We start from the raw sequence: 19,798 nt of genomic DNA on the forward strand, positions 1-19,798 counted from the left end.
GCCAGTCCCGCCCCTCACCCCTGTCACAGGAGCGCGGGCGGGAGCGCCGCGCGCCGGCCCCTCCCCCCGCCTCCATCGCGCCTCACACCCGCTCCCGCCGAAACGGGACAGCGGAGAAGCGAGGGGGAGGGGGAGGGGGAGGGGGAGGGGCAACGGCTGGCGGCGCGCTCCCGTCCCCATGGCAACAAGCCCCTCCCTCCCCGGTGGGAAGGCTTCCCTTCCGGCCGGCGGCCGCGCGCGTGGTCGGCGCAAGCGCAGTGGGGACCGGTGCGGGGGAGCGTGGTGAGTGTTGGAAGACGGGGGCTGCCGGCCCCCTTCGCGCCATGGGGCGGCCGGGGGGAGGGGGGAGTGCGACCCCCTCCCGCCTCCTCCGAGCCGGCTGCTCGCTGGAGGGGGAGGGGCTGGGGGAGAGGCTCTGCCCCTCCCCCCCCCCGCGTTCCCCATTGCCTGGCCGCAGCCGCTGCCCGCCCAGCGGGTGCCGCCCCACCGGGCAGGGCTGGGCCCCGCCGGCGGTGTCGTGCCCGGCGCCGCCGGCAGCAGCCGTTAACCTCCCTGGTGCGGGCCCAGCCGCCGCGCTGGGCGCCCCCAGCGAAGTGGGGGCTGGTCTGTTGCCGGCGCTCCTTCGTCGTGGCGACTAATGTCCCTGGTGTCGATGCCGCCTCTGGCCTACCCTCCCGCTCAGGAACGTGGGGCTGATCCACTGCCCCCTGGCAGCGGTGGCTAATGGTCCCTAGTGTAGATACAGCTGTGCAGTACAGAGGGGCCCAGCTGATCTGCACATCCCAGCGGTGTCCTGCAGCTTGGCCAACTCTGGGACACCGGAAGCACTGTCTTACAGTTACGTGTATTACTGTAGATTGTGCTCAAGAGTCCCAGTCGGGGACCACGGCTCCATTATGTCAGGTGCTGTATAAACAGAACAAAAGGACAGTCTCTGTCCCAAAGAATTTACAGTCTAAGGCCTGGTCTACACCTAAAACTTAGCAAAAAGAAAAGGAGTATTTGTGGCACCTTAGAGACTAACCAATTTATTTGAGCATGAGCTTTCGTGAGCTACAGCTCACCTAAAACTTAGATTGACCTAGCTGTATTGCTCAAGGGTGTGCAAAACTCCCCTAGGAGATGTAGGTAAACTGACTAAGTCCCACGGTAGATGCTGCTAGGTTGGCAGAAGTGTTATTCTGTCAACCTAGTTACTGCGTCTCAGAGAGGTGGGTTTACTACAGTGACGGCAAAACCCCTTATGTGGCTGTAGCAAGTGTCTGAGACAAGAGATAATACATAGATACAGACAGAGCAGGGAGTACCAGGAAACAGGGAGCTACGGCAACACTGAAAAGTTAAGTCAACTGAGCAGCGTCGCTCAGAGGTGAAAAATCCACACCACTGAGCAAAGTAGGCAAGCAGACCTAACCACCAGTGTAGGCAGTGCTAGGTCAACCTAGCTACTGCCTTTCAGGAAGGGGATTAACTATGGTCATGGGAAAACCCATCCTGTCACTCTACTGAATGGCTACCCTGAAGCTTGTCGTTGTGCTGCTGTAGTGTTTCAAGTGTAGACCAACCCTGAGACAAAATTGGTCAGTGTGATATGCAGTGGCCTCAGCATGCCAGCAGCCTATCTTGTCAAGTGTTTGGTAGGCATCATGGTAAAGGAAAGTTTGAAGGAGAACAGTGAAATAGCTTTGAGGATGTTCATGCAGAGTACCTCCCAAGCATTAGGGGCAGCATGGGAGAAAGTGTGAAGCCGCTTGTCTGAAGCGTTCAATGATGTTACTATTAAGCTGCAACTAATGTGATTCATTAGAATGTAACAACAGTTTAGTGAACACATTTGTCCCAATTTCTGCATGTTATATACTCCATCTTTGAATGGGAACATAACAGATATTTAAGCAGGCAATTGTAGGTGGGAAGGTTAATTTTAGTGGAGGATTATGTGTTAATGCTTGGTCAGATTTTTAAAAGTGTGGTAGTATTATCATGCGCAAACATAGTGAGGAACGGAGGCGGTCAGGGTGGATTTGATTTAGATCATGGAAGACTCGATTTAATAATGGTTTTCTACGTAAAAGTGCATTCCTGATGGTTGTTATAACCTTAATATATATTATTCACAACTCAGAGATAAAAAGAACAGGAGGGCTTGTGGCACCTTAGAGACTAACCAATTTATTTGAGCATAAGCTTTCGTGAGCTACAGCATCCGATGAAGTGAGCTGTAGCTCACAAAAGCTTATGCTCAAATAAACTTGTTAGTCGCTAAGGTGCCACAAGTCCTCCTTTTCTTTTTGCGGGTACAGACTAACACGGCTGCTACTCTGAAACTCGGAGATAGATGTAGGTTTCATTTTTAGAAGGTAAACGCTCTACATTTTTAAACAGTGATTTATTTTGAAAACATTTCAGATTAGTTTTACAGCTATATCAGAAAATTGAATGATTGTTTGGTTATTTAATTTACCAAAGGTAATTGAAGCAGATATTTATGAAGTCACTGGGAGGTGAACTATCTCCAGTTCAACAGGTTAATCATTAATATTTGGAGGATTTTCTTGCTATGCTGTATTAGGAGGAGAACATCACCAGACAGACATTTAAATTGTTTTATTTAACTAAAACAACAACGTTAAGTATTCTGGATTTTTTTTCTTCAACAGCAAACATATAATATTTTAACAAAGCAAGCATATCTGCAGATCTCTTCTCCTTGTCCAGATCTATTCCGCCCCCAACAATCTTGTATTCATTGAACTTTTTGAAACTTTGCGCTTTTAGAGAGAGGTAAGGGATTGACTCTGTGTACACAAATTTGCAGAGGAACAATAGAGTTGAGGTCTGTTATTTCTCACCTCTATATATTTATTTATTTAAAAACATTTTTTGCTGTTAACAAGCATGTTACCACTGAGGAGACAAATCCACAGTTTGAGAACTGCAAAACTAAGCATCTCTGATGGTATCTTCTAGACTGAGCACTGAGTCCCATTGGGAAGATAGAAAGATTAACGTAAATAATCTATACAGAAGCCTGTGGAACCCCATAATATTGGGTCCCTAATCCATGAACTATTGGAAATCATTTACAAAACTTTTCTTAAACATGACATGAATATATTGTCTCATACTATAGAATTAGAATTTATAATCCCTATTCCATGATGAGATATCTTTGAGCTATAATGTATCTTAATTAAAACTATCTCTAGATAGGTTTTTTTCCCTCAAAAAGCATTTTATCAAAAAAATCCAATTTAAATTAAAAAAAATCATTGATTTTTATCCACCCTGGGGGCAGTATTTTAGTGCAATAGCCAGTTCTCAATCTAACAATGTATGTAGTGCCCATTAAAGTGAAAGGGAAGCGTCTGTACAAAAGGACTGCAGGATCTTACAAGGTGTCTCGTCCCTATGACTCCCCACAGACCAGAAGAGAAAAAAATCTTGCATATCACTTACTAAAGGACAGTAGCTTTCAAAAATGTACTGAATGGTTACTTAATCCATGTGACTTCCCCCTGCCCCCCATGTTTTATCCACAAAAACTGGGGGTAAAAGTGTTTTTCAAGCATGTCTGTAAAGTGAAAAATATGAACTTCCAGGAGTTTGATAGTCTGGGCTTGATTCTGCTTTGTTTCCCAATATATATTGGGACTAACTCTATTATAAAACTGGAGTGAGTTGAGAATCTGGCACTCCGTCCTGTGTGGGTAGGTTTTCCTTCCCAACACCCAAATGGTAAAAGTAGCTCAGCGTTCGTTATGGTCCTGATGAGTAGAGAATGCTCACAGAAGGAGCTGTGTGAAAAAAGTATTTTTTAGCTCAAGGAAAAAAAAGGACTTAACACTGTTTACTATTAAATATTAATCTGTAACTAGAAATGAACTCCCTAAATGCAATTTCCTAGGGACTGTTTAACATTTCTTTAGTCTGGTGCTAAAGGAGAGTGACACTATATAAATATCTCAATTCTTGTCTTTCCCTATGCTTCTCTCTTTACAGATGATGCAGGGGGAACAGAGTCCAGCTACTTCCCTCATTGACAGAACCATCAAGATGAGGAAGGAGACTGAGGCCAGAAAAGTGGTTTTGGCTTGGGGACTCCTTAATGTGTCAGTTGCAGGCATGATTTATACTGAAATGTAAGTTCCCTAACAGTTTTAAAACTTAATAAAAGGATGTCATTATGTTCCTACATATTTCCATGTATTGAGAGAGATGCCATCTCAATTTTTTTTCTCTTTCAGGACTGGAAAACTGATAAGTTCATATTATAACATTACATACTGGCCACTGTGGTATATTGGTAAGTGTTTGTACTTGGTGATGGTTTACTTATGTGAGGAAACAGCATCTAAATTCAACCCTTTTGTTTTCTTTATGTCAGTATTTGAAAATTTTTAACCCGCTTTTTGACCATAGAGAAATCGGACTTCACTTTCCATGTCCAGTTTGGATCTGTCTGGGTTTATCTCCTGTGACAAACTTGCAGCAAAAAAGGCTTATCTGTTATCTTAGAACAAGTTTCATGTGTGTTGAGGCTTTCAGAAAGTAGAAGACAGAACTTTACTACTGACGTGGTGCGATAGGTGTGCTTTACATTTCATGTAGGAGTTAGACAAAGCTCTTTTTTTCAAGATATCTACAAGCTAAATGAGAGAGATGAAACTAACAAAGGATGAAAATGAAGAGTGGAATAGACATGTAAGAGATCAATGATAGAAAACTTTCGAAAAGGCTGGATTTGAGGAGAGGGAGTTGTAGGTTGTTCCGAACCTGGGGATGATGTGAAAATGAAAGCATGTCGCAGCTTTAGGGGAAATTGCTTCAGATTCCTTAAACACAGTGATGTGTTATCATGGCATCCATGTTGATATGTAAATATAACACCATATTAACTAAATATAAACAAAGCTAAGTTGGGTATTGTCTTCCAGCTCTTTAGGCATCACTTGTTTTTTCAAATGGTGGAGTTACACTTGTAACCTGTAGAGATGTCAGCTGGTCTAGATTCCAAAACTTACTTTCTCTAAAGAATGCGAAGCTTATAAAGCAGCCCTTTGTTTATGTATGTGATTTTTTTTTAATTAACTTGTATGATTAAAATATAGAAAACCTGTTTCCAGAGTTCTTGCATAAAATATGTCACTGACCATCTTGGCTAATAGCTGTTGATCCTCCATGAATTTATCTAATTTTTTTTTTAATCCTGTTACACTTTTGGCCTTCACAACATCCTATGGAAATGAGTTCCACAGGTTGACTGTGCATTGTATGAAGAAGTACTTCCTTATATTTGTTTTGAACTTGCTGCCTATTAATTTAATTGGGTGACCCTTTATTCTTGCATTATGTGAATGGGTAAATCACACTTCCCTGTTCACCTTCTCCATAACCTTCATGATTTTACAGACCTCTATCACAGGGTTCTCCAAACTTTTTGAATCGCGCACCCCCAGGGCCAGCTCTGGGGAAGCAAAAAAAAAAAAAAAGAGCTGCTGGCAGCATGCCACCAAAGACTGAGCAGGGAGAGCCGAGCTGCTGGTGGCGCTCCTCCTGCCATGCATCCCACTTTGGAGATCACTGCTATATCATATCCCCGTCCCTGTAGTTGTCTTTTCTAAACTGAACAGTCCTAGTCTTTTTATCTCTCCTCATATGGAAGCTGTTCCATACCCCCTACTCATTTCTGTTGTCTTTCTCTGTACCTTTGCCAATTCTAATATACCTTTTTTGAGATCAGGCAACCAGAACTGCAGGTAGCATTTAAGGAGTGTGTGTACCATGGATTAATATAGTGGCATTATGATGTTTTCTGTTTTATTATCTGTCCCTTTGCTAATGGTTCCTAACATTCTGTTAGTATTTTTGGCTGCCGTTGCACATTGAATGGATGTTTTCAGAGAACTATCCATGATGACTCCAAGATCTCTTTCTTGAGCGGTAACAGTTTATTTAGACCTCATCACTTTGGAAAACATGACCTCAACTATATATACAATGTTCATTACTTTGAACTTACTGACAGTTAATTTCATCCGCTGTTTTGTCGCCTTGTCACCCAGTTTAGTGAGATCCCTTTGTAACTCTTTGCAGTTAGCTTTGGACTAGGGATGTAAATATAGTTTTTAAAAAGTACCTGTTTAAACTATTAAAATTATATTGGTTAACTGTTTTAATCGTTAAGTTTACAATCTACATTTTACATCCATACTTTGGACTTAACTATCTGGAATAGTTTTGTATTGTCTGCAAGTTTTGCCACCTCACAGGTCACCCATTTTTCCAGATCATTTATGAATATATTGAACAGCACAGGATTCTTGGGGGACCCTGCTATTTACCTCTCTCCATTGTGAAAACTGATCACTTATTCCTACCATTTGTTTCCATCTTTTAACCAGTTACTGATCTTTGAGAGGACCCCCCCCCCTTATCCCATGATTGCTTATTTTGCCTAAGAGTTTTTGGTGAGGGACCTTGTCAGGCTTTATGAAAGTCCCAGGACACTATATCCACTGGATCACCCTTGTCCACATGCTTGTTGACCTCCTGAAAGAATTTTAAATAGATTGGTGAGGTATGATTTCCTGGTATAAAAGCCGTATTGACTCTTCCCTAGCATATAGTGTCCATCTATGTGTTTGATCATTTTGTTCTTTACTATAGTTTCAACCTTCAAGCTTGCTTGGCACAGAAGTTAGGCTTACAGGTCTGTAATTGCCAGTCTTGCCTATGGATCCTTTTTTTAAAAATCCGCATTACATGAGCTATCCTCCAATTATCTGGTACTGAGGCTGATTTGAGTGATAGGTTACATACCACGGTAGTAGTTCTGCAATTTCTTATTTGAGTTCCTTCAGAACTCTTGGGTGATTACCATTGGGTCCTGGTGACTTATTACTGTTTAATTTATAAATTTGTTCCAAACCTCCTCTACTGACATCTCAGTCTGGGACAGTTCTTCAGTATTGTCACTTAACTAGAATGACTTGGATGTGGGGATCTCCCCCATATCCTCTGCAGTTAGGACTGATGCAAAGAATTAATTTAGCTTCTCTGCAATGGCCTTGTCTTCTGTAAGTGCTCCTTTAGCACCTTGATTGTCCAGAGGCCCCACTCACTGTTTGGCAAGCTTCCTGTTTCTGATGTACTTAAAAAAAAAAGTTTGCTATTTAGTTTTGGTGGATAATGCATCTTTCCAAAATGGTACAAAGAATATACAGTAACTTTTACCATGATAGTGCTCATATCAGTAGAGTGGGAAAACAACATGAGATGTCAAAGAGACAAGGTGGACCAACGGAAGTTGGTCCAATAAAAGATATTACCTTACTTACCTTGTTTCTTTAATATCCTGTGACCAACATGGCTACAACAACACTGCATACAGCATAAGATGTTAACAGTTACTGATTTTGTAAATGGTGAGCAATTTAAGAACACTCTAAAATATAAAGAACTAACTTGTTAAAGTAATGGTTTTTGTTTTTTGTTCTAGAACTTGCACTTGCATCTTTGTTCAGTCTGAATGCCTTATTTGATTTCTGGAGGTATTTCAAATACACTGTGGCACCAACTAGCTTAGTTATGAGTCCTGGACAGCAGACCCTTCTTGGGCTTCAGAATGCATGTAAGTGTGACAATTATCTCTGGCAGTAGTCTTTAAAATGGTGTCTACATGTGAGTTTGTAAATGTTTAACCTTCTGAACAGACTGCCATAGGTCTCAATCTAGCATGGGCCTCCAAACACAGATGACTAGAAAAACAAGAGAGATGCAGTCAATACCTTCTGAACGGTAGGAGAGTTGATTCAGGGAGCATTTTGATTGACTTCACCTTACTGCTCCCTGCAGATGGGGTAACTAGGTGAAGTGGAATGAAAATTCAGAAGATCAAGAAGTTACTTGATTACCATGTACCAGTAGCTTCATGAAAGAAAGTATTGAGTGATAAAGGGCTCTTTACTTTAGCAGAGAAAGGCATAACAAGAACCCATGGCTGGAAGCTGAAGCCTGACAGAGTTAACTTAGAACACATTTTTAACAGTGAGGGTGACTGACTTTTGGAACAAACAGCTGAAGGAAGTGGTGGATTATCGCTCTCTTGATATCTTCAAATCAAGACGGAATGCCTTTGTGGAAGATATTCTTCAGTCAAACACAAGTTATTGGGGTCAGTATAGGGCAGGGGTTCTCAAACTCAGGGTTGTGACCCCTCAGGGTGTCATGAGGTTATTACATTGGGAGCCACGAGTGTCGGCCTCCACCCCAAACCCTGTTTCACCTCCAGCATTTATAATACTGTTTAACACTTTTTTTAAAAAATATATATTTATTTGTAAGGGGGGGTCGCACTCAGAGGCTTGCTGTGTGAAAGGGGTCACCAGTACAAAAGTTTGAGAACCACTAGTGTAAGGATAATTGGGTTAAATTATATGGCCTGTGTTAGGAGGTTGAACTAGATGATCACATGGACCCTTCTGTCCCTAATCTATGAATGTGTATCACTGTTTCCAACATCTGCAAACAAATGCATATATCTAAATGCTTCATAATGTCTCTTCCATCTTTGACCTCTGATCTAGAGCAGTAGCGAGTGGGGGAGCCAGGGGAATTAGCAAAAAGTTACTTGAGGGGAGATAATTGGAACAGGAGAAGAAGCAATAATGATAAAGAACAAACAAAACAAAAAAAGACAGGAGAAAAGGGTGACTGGTGGAGTGTAGGAGACAAAAACAATGAGAGAAATTCAAACTCTATGGTGAATGGGCTGAGGTGTAGTTCCCTGTGTGTGGGACTGGGGAGGAGGCACAGATGGAGGGCTTACGTTTAAATAAGACATCATAGTAATCTACACACTGGGTAAAAATAGCCATGTTAGAAACCTTAAGGTAAAATATAAAAATGACAAACTAAACATCAGTCCCTTCATAAAATGTTTTGAGTTTCTAAACAAATTACTAAGAAACAGAAGAACATGACAAAGCAGATGTACCAATGTGGAATGCCAGCACACGACTACCACACTCGACTAGTCTGACCTCTGACTGCAGAAAGATGCCACCAGGTTGGAGGGACTTCTAGGAAATCATCAATAAAGATCAGGGGCATAGAAGAACATGAGTAAGGATTGTGGTGTAGTGTGATTGATCTACGTGCAAAGATTAAAACAAGTATGTGTAACTTGACTAAACTATGAAGGGAACATATCAGTCCCTGGGTATTGAAACTCTTTGGAGATGGTGTGTATAGGTAGGGTTAAGAAAATGAAGTTAAAAATGGAAACTTTCCCAAAGAACCTGACTGAAGCTCCTTACTAGAGAAATTTTAAATTAGATATGCCTATAATAGTGCTCTGTGCAAAGCACTTGCTTGCTATTGTAGCTAGGCACAGTACAAGAGCTTTAAAATAGTAGGGTCCATCCATAAGGAACAACCTTGTAAAGAATAGGAAATGTTCCTGCATTGACCATAGGGAAGGACTGGATGTGACGTAATAGGTCTCTCATTATGTGTGTTACTATTATTTGTGTATACTGCTATGTTTGTAATAGCAAAGTGCCAAGAGGGCCCTGCTGAGCTAGACCAGGGGCGGGCAAACTTTTTGGCCTGAGGGCCACCTTGGGTTTCCAAAATTGTATGGAGGGCCGGTTAGGGGAGGCTGTGTCTCCCCAAACAGCCAGGCATGGCCTGGCCCCTGCCTCTAATCTGACCCCCCCCCGCCACCTTGTGACTGCTCCCCCAGGACTCTTACCCTATCCATCACCCCCTGTCCCCGGACCCCCCACCCTTGACTGCCCCCTGCCGCTCCATCCAATCACTCTTCTCATTCCTGATTGCCCCCCGGGACCCCTGCCCCATCCAACCACCCCTTCTCCCTGTGCCCTGACAGCCCCTGGAACCCCTGCCCCTGACTGCCCCCCGCCACCCCATCCAACCCCCCCCCCCCAACCACCCCCTTCCTGACTGCCCCACCCGGGACCCCTGCACCTACTCAACCTCCCTGTTCCCCGCCCCCTGACCACCACCTCCAACTCCCCTGCCCTCTGTCCAACCCCTCTCTGCCCCCTTACCATGCTGCTTGGGGCACCGGTGGCTGGCTACAGCTATGCCGCTCAGAGCACCGGGTCAGGCCGCGGCTCTGCAACTGCGCTGCCCGGCGGCCCAGAACATTGCGCCGGCAGTGCGGTGGCGCTGAGGCTGCGGGGGAGGGGAGACAGCAGTTGAGGGGCTGGGAGCAAGCCTCCCAGGCCAGGATCTCAAGGGCCGGGCAGGAGGGTCCTGCGGGCCAGCTATGGTTTGCTCACCTCTGAGCTAGACTGTATACAAACACATAGCAAGATAATCCCTGCCCTGAAGTGGTTTCAGTCTAAATAGGTAAGATAAAGGGTGGAAGAAAGGAAGTATTTTATTCCCACTTTGCAGATGGAGAACTGAGGCACAGAGGTGTAGTGACTTACCCAAGGTCACACAGTGTGTCTGTAGCAGAATTTAACCCAAGTCTTTTGAGTTTCAGTGGAGTTTTCAAACCACAAGACCATCCTTTTACTTTTTCACAGCTCTAGTTTCTGTGCTTGTGACTTGGCTGCTGAATTTTATAGGTCTGAGATTTTTCAACTCTCCTTTTCTGGTCTCAGTGTAGGATTTTCTTAAGATAGTAAAGAAGTAAAACAACCATTAAGAAAAATGATCCAGACTTCTGCTCCTTCAGCCCTAATTCTGCTTTTTTTTATTACAGCAGTACAAACAACTCCGCCCCGTGAGCTAGTGACCAAGAAAGTCCCTTCTTCAACACCTTCTCCTCCAATCCAGGGTCAGAGTGTGCTGAGTTACAGCCCATCCCGCTCACCTAATACCAGCCCAAAGTTTGCCACTGGTTGCATGACTGGGTACAGCCCTCAGCTACAGACTTTGTCAGGCAGCAGCAGTTCTTATAGCACTGCTGTGACCTACTCACCAAACAGCAACTACAGTAAGGTAATAGCCTTGATAACCCAATGTAACAAGTTGGAATTTGCTTATTAGATTGCTTGTATTGTGCTCTACACTGCAGAACCTGATTCTCCAGTAGCATGCACCTTGTGTATTTATTTACACCCTTTGCACAGCAGATGTAAAATTTTACCCGACAGGAATTCTCCAGTCTCCCACTGGTGATAGCATTTTATTCACTTTGCACCACCTGGCAGTCATGCAGTAAGAATTTAAATAAACCAACCAGCAGCTGAAACATACTAAAGCCAAAGTGGTGTCTAGTTTAACAGTAACTAGCAATGCAGTAACAACTTGGATAAATGGGGATAAATAACATTAATTTTGTTTACAGATTGTTTTATTTGTAAAGCTGGAATTCTACTTATTAGTTTCAATCATTCACTGTATTTCCCACAGGTATCCAGCTTCAGTCCCTCCCCTGGTGCCTCACCATACCCCACCAGCATTGGACCAGTGGAAAGCAGTGGGCTGAGGTCTCGGTACCGTTCTTCGCCAACTGTGTATAACTCGCCTATTGGCAAAGAAGATTATATGACAGACCTAAAGTCCCTGGACAGCTTCCTTCAAAGTGAAGAAGAGAAGCAACATCGAGTTCAGCTGGGTAAGTAAGTAGCTCTGTTTGGTCTAGAAGTTGTTTTTTTAGTGCATTTGTAGGATGGTATTCCAGTTCTTCTGGTGTACGGTAGACACAGATGTGCCAATCTTAATGAAATGGACTTAAGTCATTTGCACAGTAGCCACCTCTTAACAAATCCTTGTAGAAGGCACAGTCTGAAGACTGATGCAGAACAAATTAAGTCTTTTACTGAATAGTCTAAGTGAGATGTGAAGCAGAGCTCCAAGACTGCTACAGCCCTTTTGTAACACAGAAGCCTTGGGGAAACTTTCCAGAGAATAAAGTCTTGTCTTATAGATAGAAATGTACAGCTGTTTGACACTCTGGAGACAACCCATGGATGTCTATAAATGACAAACTATATCTGTATAGGACTCATTGGCCTACAGTAAAGGCTCAGGGCCTTCATCTTGACAAGAGGTATGGCCTGTGGAGAAGGCATCTCAGAACAAGGTGCCAAGTAATCTGCAGGTGACCTGTGTCCTGAAAAGGCACTTTTTATTATTGAGATGACAATGTATTTTACATAGACTACATAGGCCAATGGCATTTTGGGATGTATAAGTAGGGGCATAGCGAGCAGATCGAGGGACGTGATCGTTCCCCTCTATTCGACATTGGTGAGGCCTCATCTGGAGTACTGTGTCCAGTTTTGGGCCCCACACTTCAAGAAGGATGTGGATAAATTGGAGAGAGTCCAGCGAAGGGCAACAAAAATGATTAGGGGACTGGAACACATGAGTTATGAGGAGAGGCTGAGGGAGCTGGGATTGTTTAGCCTGCAGAAGAGAAGAATGAGGGGGGATTTGATAGCTGCTTTCAACTACCTGAAAGGGGGTTCCAAAGAGGATGGCTCTAGACTGTTCTCAATGGTAGCAGATGACAGAACGAGGAGTAATGGTCTCAAGTTGCAGTGGGGGAGGTTTAGGTTGGATATTAGGAAAAACTTTTTCACTAGGAGGGTGGTGAAACACTGGAATGCGTTACCTAGGGAGGTGGTAGAATCTCCTTCCTTAGAGGTTTTTAAGGTCAGGCTTGACAAAGCCCTGGCTGGGATGATTTAACTGGGAATTGGTCCTGCTTCGAGCAGGGGGTTGGACTAGATGACCTTCTGGGGTCCCTTCCAACCTTGATATTCTATGATTCTACGTTTGGCATTTGGGTTCGTAGCAACTTGTGGATGCGTCCTTCCTGTCAAAGCCTAAATGCTCTGACCTGTTACCTGTACAGGAACCTCCCACTGTTTAAAAATTGTTTGGCAATCAACATGGAGTAATTATTTGTTTACTGAATGGATAATTTCAGGGAGTTCAGATTCCAGCTCTCCTTCCAGCAGTCCGACTCTTTGGAACTACAGCCGTTCCGTGGGAGACTGCGCACAAATGCTGAGGAAGTTCCAGTACCAACTGGCCTGCAGGTCCCAAGCCCCATCAGCACACAAGGACGAAGCTGATCTGAGCTCCAAGCAGGCTGCAGAAGAGGTAAATAGAAAACTCAAGGGAATCATGAGGGAAAAAAATACAGTTGCGAATTTTGCAATCTTCTGCAAGGATTTGGATGGGTCTCCCATTCACATTACTGGAAAGAGGGGGTAAATCCCATAGCATTGAATTGCCTTCATATAATTTAGAAAAATGTCTTCTTACTACAAAATTCAATCTGAACTAGTTTGTTGGAAACGGCATTATCTTCACCAGTAGAGGGCAATTATAAATTTCTTTGGGGTAAAAAAGTGACTTCTGACCAAACACTTCTGGATATACCTGCTGTATAGAATTTTATAGTTTTTAGTAGTCATTTTGTGGGCAGTGGTGGGAAACAGTAAACATAGATTTAACCTTTTCCTGTTTTAATCAATTTTTCACAAACACCTTAATTATGTAGTAATATATAACAACTCTAGATATAGTAGTTCAGTATGGAGTTCAAAAACTAGTAGTTTAACTGTATTCTTGGACTTAGTGATGTTGAGAAATCTTCACTTCTTCCATTTTATACTATGGGTAAAAGTGTTTGTAACCGTAATAATTAACTGCATTTAGTGCATGTCAAGCAGCTGAATGTATATTGAACATCCTCCATTGCACCTGTACGTGCTCAGTGGATTTTGTAAGACACCTGGAGAAGTGTACCGCACATCTGAGTTTAGTGTGGCCAATAGGAATATCTCTTAACTTGCCTGTCTTTTAATTAAATTATCCCTTTTCTCTACCTTGCACGTTGATTTAGTTAGTGTAACTTTCCATTAAATTAAACCTTTTCTAGAAATCTTACTAGCTTAGTCCAGTTTTATCCTAATACAAATAGCTATGGGTACTGAAATAGTGCGTCTAGACTTGGTGTGTTATATACCAGCTGGTTTAGTCCTCATGAACTGTCCTGTGAGATATGACAGGTTTCAGAGTGTGAGATATGAACATTCTAAAACCTAGCTGAGGCTTATGATGGACATGCTGTAATTAGTATCAATAAGATGGCTTGGCCTCTAAAAGCCACATTGTGTTCAGCTGGGTTCCTATCTTTGCAGTAAGTCTCTTAAACTACTTAACTTTGTGCCTAGGTTTGGTTGAGGGTGATAATGAATCGACAACTACTCAATCATGTGGACTCATGGACAGCTAAGTTCAGAAATGTAAGTCCTATCATTGCTCTTTAGAGTCTAATATTTCAGTGTCCTGTCCTTATTTCTGCAGAACTCAGCTAGAAAGTACATGAGTACTTCATCATTTGCCTCAGCCTTAATGGAACTGAGCTATGGTATAAACTTGGTAGGGTGTAATACTTCCTTAATGATCTTTGATTCATAACAGAACTTTGCTTTTTGATTTAATTGTATTATATTAGAATGTTGGGGGGGAAATCGAGTTGCCACATGTGTACCGAAGGTTGTAGAAAGAACTACAGAGTGTATTTGAGGATTAGCAAATGGCTGTGTAACTAGCAAGTAACACAAAGCATGCTCACAAGGGGGCGATATTAAGGTTACACGTTCAACCTTAACTCCTGCACTTGCTGACTTTTGTGCTATGACATCCTGGAAACTTCAAATTGTAAAGTTCATACCAATGAAAATGAGTAGACTTGTTTTTCCCTTTTCCACAACTCAACCTGCTGACTCTGTTTTCCTCAAACATTTCAAAATAACTCACCTGGGCTGAACTGAAGCATGGAAAATCCCATCCCCAAGGTTAAAATTTTCCAAAAGGTCTGAGCAGCTGAAAAGTTAGAATGAAAATCCTGACATAATCTGACTTTTAAGAACAGTTATTTCTGCTATTGCAGACCTAACTACACTTCAAGGTAAAAGTATTAGTTAACCAAATAGCAAATTACTCCAACACACCACTTGTTGGAGTTCATGACACCCTCCAGGCATGTTTGTTTAAGACAATAATATCCATGAAAAGCTCAAGTGTTCACAAATAATATATTTCTGTCAGCACCCTTCTTCCTTAAAACAGACTGTGGGAATTATGGACACATGCAAGCATAAATTAACAGTGTGTGGATGACTTGCAGCTTTCATACCATTATTCCCCTCACCATCCAAAAAGTCTGTATCATGGTCTAGAAATGTTGTCTACAACTCACTCATTGAACTTCTAAATAGTCATTCAAACCCTACCATAAGCTGATAGTCTGTTTACTTAATAACTTTGTATATCTCTTCTGCTCCCTTAAATGTTTGTTGTTCACCTTTTTACTTTGCAGTCATAACAGTAATTCAGATACTGATTAGGGTATAGTAACACTTCACACAGACTTCCTATTGCTTCTTATCTTTTTAATTGTCTGTCTGTCTTTCTCTCCTCTTCTAGTGGATTAACGAGACTATTTTAGTGCCACTTGTGCAAGAGATTGATTCTGTGAGCACTCAGCTGAGAAGAATGGGGTGTCCAGAGTTGCAGATTGGAGGTATGGAGATACTGTAATAGATTTGGTTCAGTTCTCATTAGTACCTGTGCTCAGGATGAAAACTTCCAGGCAGAAAAGGGTGTTCTTTGCAACCTTAAGAACTAGAAACAGGTTTTTTTTTATGAGAGAGAGCTTGGATTATACAGCAGCTTCCACAGATGCAGATAACACAGGAACCTTGTTACAGCTGCATCAGTGAGGAGACTATGTTCATTCCAATTGAGCCTCCTGAGGCAAATCCCTTAAGACAATAACCTGGTATTTGATGTCTAACTGTTAGAATTCAGGCTAGCAGCTATAAGAGCATCTATCTTCAATTAAACTGGTGTTTAATCTGAAGTAATTCCACTTATTTGCATTGTTACATCAAACTTGCACCAATTTAACTGAGAGCATAATTTGGCCTTCTATTTTGTAGGCTACTTAAACTTTAATCTCTCCTTAAAACCCACTTCTGCTGTGACACATATGAGAAATTAACCGACTAATAATGGCTAGATGGAGAGGCAGTTAGGAATCTGCTATATATTTAGTCAAATGGAACACTAGAAAGTTTGTTGTATCCCCTTTTCCCACCATTATAAGTTTATTTTGTCTCATAGGATGCAAGGTCTTCAGGACAGGGACTGTCTTCCCTTGTGTGTGGTGCCTAGCATGTTTTGTATGCCATGATGATGTAAATAACACAGACTCAACCTTTCTCCCAGTGAAGTAAACGTAGGAGTAAACTACTTCTCTAGGATCAGAATTTGGTATTTTGCAACATCAGTGGTGATGTAGTGTGCCAACTATTCCTAGGACCCAGCTTCTCAGAGTGCAACAGGAAAGCAAGCTGAACAGAATGTGTCAACTCTTTGTAATAGTCTGTTAATGAGCTTCTGAGTAAGTGAGGATGTTCAGTGTTCTGCGATGGCCATAGATCATATATGCTGGTGCTTTTTTGTATTGCAGAAGCCAGTATTAGCAGTCTGAAACAAGCTGCTCTTGTTAAAGCTCCACTCATCCCGACACTGAACACTATAGTGCAGTACCTGGACCTTACACCAAACCAGGAATATTTGGTTGAAAGAATCAAAGGTAAATGGTTGTCATGCACACTTAAAATGTGCTTCATTACAGTTTTCCTGTGTCAAGTGTTAGTGAAGTTGAACACTGTCAACAAGACCTTTGAACTTGGGTTTCAGCAGTATGAAGGAGGGGCTGCTTTTCAAGTAGTGGAAATACACAAGTATTTGTAATTTTCTACTATTGTTTAAAGTGACTTAATGATTTGGGATCTTAATATCATTTACAATATTCTTAAAACAAAAGCTTTGTCATTTTTGAATGTGTGTTCTGGAAACTTATTGTTGGATTTAATCAATCTCTTCTCTTACTACTTTATGCCTCCCTGATTTAATTCCAAATAAAACTGAGTTTTAGGATTTAAATCTTTTTAAAAATCCTGATGGTGGTTTTTAAAATTTGCTTCGCAGGTGTTTTTCTTGCGTGCATTTCTCATGTATACAGCACCATAAATATGCATGATGTCTGAAACAGACATAATAGATTGCCTTCTTCCATTTCCATCTCCAACCTTGCCCCAAAATAACTTCATATAAACTCTGTTGCCTTTAGAGCTTTCTCAGGGAGGATGCATGAGTTCATTCCGATGGAACAGAGGAGGGGACTTCAAGGGCCGTAAATGGGATACTGATTTGCCCACTGATTCTGCTGTAAGTTTGCATAGTTGTGTTTTGATGAAACTTAAAATGCATTATTTTTCAGTGCTAGTAGTAGGAATATGAAGTAGAGAGAGAGCTTGTGAATCTTTTGAGGAACATGATCCAAATCCTGCACACCTCATTTGCCAAAGTAATCCCATTGCGCTCAATGAGATTACTTGGTAGAATTATGCAAACCAGATCTAGCCCCATACAGATCACAAAAATAATATTGTTGTGTACCTTAATCTTGCGTCACTCTTACTTAGACATAATTGAAATAAATGCCTGTTTAATAGCTGTGGTGGGTGTAGCCTGACTTGCTCCGACCGTGATACTGCAATTGTTTTCTACATTCAGACACAATTTAACTAATCATCTGCATTCAAATGAATCTTCTATAAAATAATTCCTAATACAGGAACAAATTATTAAATGACTTCACCTTGATTATATGTCTAATTTCAGTTCTCCAAAGCAGATTGCAAAGTAAACACATGAAAGAATAATAAACATGGATTGAGTGGTCTTGTGCCCATTTAATTGAATATTGTTTGCTGTGAAATCCTAAATGACTAACTCAAAGGAGTAAATAATCTAGTTGGAGAGAGACTCTCCATGTGGCTGAGCTGAGTGACCTGAAAGGCCAGAGGATAAGTGTGTTTTAGCAGAAACAGTAACATGTACTTGAAAACAGGGAATTAAAATATTACTTCAGTTGTCAGAAAACTAACACGACATAGAGACAAAGAGTAATGACACATGAGTGACACAATTCTGAGGATTTTTTTTTCTTGCTGTCTCTGCAAAAGATAGCTGACGTTCTGCCTTGAGTCAAGTGGGAACCTACCAGTTCTTAAGGGAAAGCACTCATAGTCATGAGAGAGAATATTACATCTGGGAATGGAGCCATTTTTTTTCCCCCTCCCACAACCAACCAGATGAGATGCCATTGGAGACTATATTGAATATCTAAATACTAATAAGCGAAGACTAGTTCTGACAAATCATCCTAAACTTCTGTAAACCCCTGAATGAGTTACTAGTCTAAAATATATTAAATGTACGTTGAGGAAATGTTAAAATTGAAAATTTCAAGTCAACAAATGCAAAATTGCAGTACATGCAATATGAATAATGTTGCTGTAAGAACCTTAACATACATTTAACACTAACAGTAGGTACAGTTTAGTTTTATCTGCTTTCCACTGTGTACTGGTTCTAGCATTCTTCCCCGTATATAGAGCGTACTTAGGGTGACCAGATAGCAAGTGTGAAAAATCGGGACGGGGTGGGGGGTAATAGGAGCCTATATAAGAAAAAGCTCTGAATATCGGGACTGTCCCTATAAAATCAGGACATCTGGTCACCCTAGGGGTATTTGTTCAGACTGAGAGAGTTGGTCTTAAGTTTTACAAAAAACTTAATGTGTGAGTATACAGTTTGCCAAACCATGGTTGGTTTGAATCTGTTGATCTCAATCAGACCTTTAAAGATAATGGGGCAGGAGGGAAGGAGTTAAAATAAATATTCTGGTTTGGGGCCCATGTTGGCTTCTAAATTTTGGAACTTTGCTTTGAGGTGCAGAGATAAAAACACTATGTCAGAGCCTCGGTGTAGCCGCTGACATACAGCCATCTCTGGAAGGGAATGAATATGCCACATTGTGGCTGACGTCTTGTTGTTCAGCTGACAGATGTACCTTGACTTGTCAACATCTTACATAAATATTCTGGCCAATGTCAAGTGTTGGGCCACTGAGGACAGTGGTTAAAGCACTCCACTGCTTTGTCCCTTTTTAAATTTGCTGAGGTTCAGTCAAAGCTGTAATAGGATCTGAGATTGTTAAAGATTAACCACTTTATTGTAGCAGTTGTTTCTACAATCTGTCTGATAGGCACTAAATTCTGATTTAATTTTTTCTTAAGATCATTATGCACGTGTTCTGCACTTATCTTGACTCCAGGCTGCCTCCTCACCCAAAATATCCTGATGGCAAAACATTTACCTCACAACACTTCATTCAAACACCAGATAAGCCAGGTATTGGCATCCTTTGTCCCTTTGTTTGCTGGGATTGACTGGTTGGATCACGTCCTTCATGTCCATATTATCTCTTAAATTTCTATTCATAGATGTTTCAAATGAGAATGTTATTTGCATCCACCAGAGCACCATCAACCCTCCCCACTATGAACTTATCTACCAGTGCCAAGTTTACAACTTACCCAAGGTATGAACATGGTCCTTTTCTTCTGATACCTCAAGAAAGCTACATACATTCTGAAAACTCTAGCTGATGTTGATTGGTTATCTTTTTTGAGCAGTCAGGTTTATTGACAGGGGAATTGTCTTTGAATGTAGCAAAGCTCAGTGCAATGTACAAGGCAACATGCTACCTTGATCTAGTGATAGCCCTTGGCATATAAGTTGCTACTAAATAACACCATTAAAATAAAGAGCCTCAGTAGAGTAGGGAAGGCAGTATCTTCCCCTTGTTGCATGTTCTTTTGATAAGTTGCTAGTGTTTAAAATAAGTAATTTAGACCCCAGAGGTCTGTGTTAA

At 41.7% G+C, this 19,798-nt stretch overlaps 1 protein-coding gene across 2 annotated transcripts in view; it reads left to right on the forward strand.

The window, feature by feature from the left end:
• The first annotated feature begins 209 nt into the window (after positions 1–209).
• The window catches only part of TMEM209 (transmembrane protein 209), a 31,158-nt gene continuing 11,569 nt past the window's right edge, over positions 210–19,798 (forward strand). Inside the window, exons 1-13 of one of the 2 annotated variants that reach the window (XM_073328915.2) lie at positions 210–282; positions 4,003–4,142; positions 4,248–4,306; positions 7,502–7,633; positions 10,742–10,980; positions 11,395–11,599; positions 12,920–13,095; positions 14,175–14,246; positions 15,433–15,529; positions 16,481–16,606; positions 17,147–17,244; positions 19,161–19,275; positions 19,368–19,465. In XM_073328915.2, coding sequence (XP_073185016.1) covers positions 4,003–4,142; positions 4,248–4,306; positions 7,502–7,633; positions 10,742–10,980; positions 11,395–11,599; positions 12,920–13,095; positions 14,175–14,246; positions 15,433–15,529; positions 16,481–16,606; positions 17,147–17,244; positions 19,161–19,275; positions 19,368–19,465 — 1,557 coding nt within the window. In that variant the 5' untranslated portion in view covers positions 210–282. The remainder of the gene's footprint in view (positions 283–4,002; positions 4,143–4,247; positions 4,307–7,501; positions 7,634–10,741; positions 10,981–11,394; positions 11,600–12,919; positions 13,096–14,174; positions 14,247–15,432; positions 15,530–16,480; positions 16,607–17,146; positions 17,245–19,160; positions 19,276–19,367; positions 19,466–19,798) is intronic. The other variant, XM_073328914.2, reaches the window with a different exon arrangement.

This window comes from Lepidochelys kempii, chromosome 1 (genome assembly GCF_965140285.1).
Source record: "Lepidochelys kempii isolate rLepKem1 chromosome 1, rLepKem1.hap1, whole genome shotgun sequence".
In the NCBI taxonomy this organism is placed as follows: Eukaryota; Metazoa; Chordata; order Testudines; family Cheloniidae; genus Lepidochelys; species Lepidochelys kempii.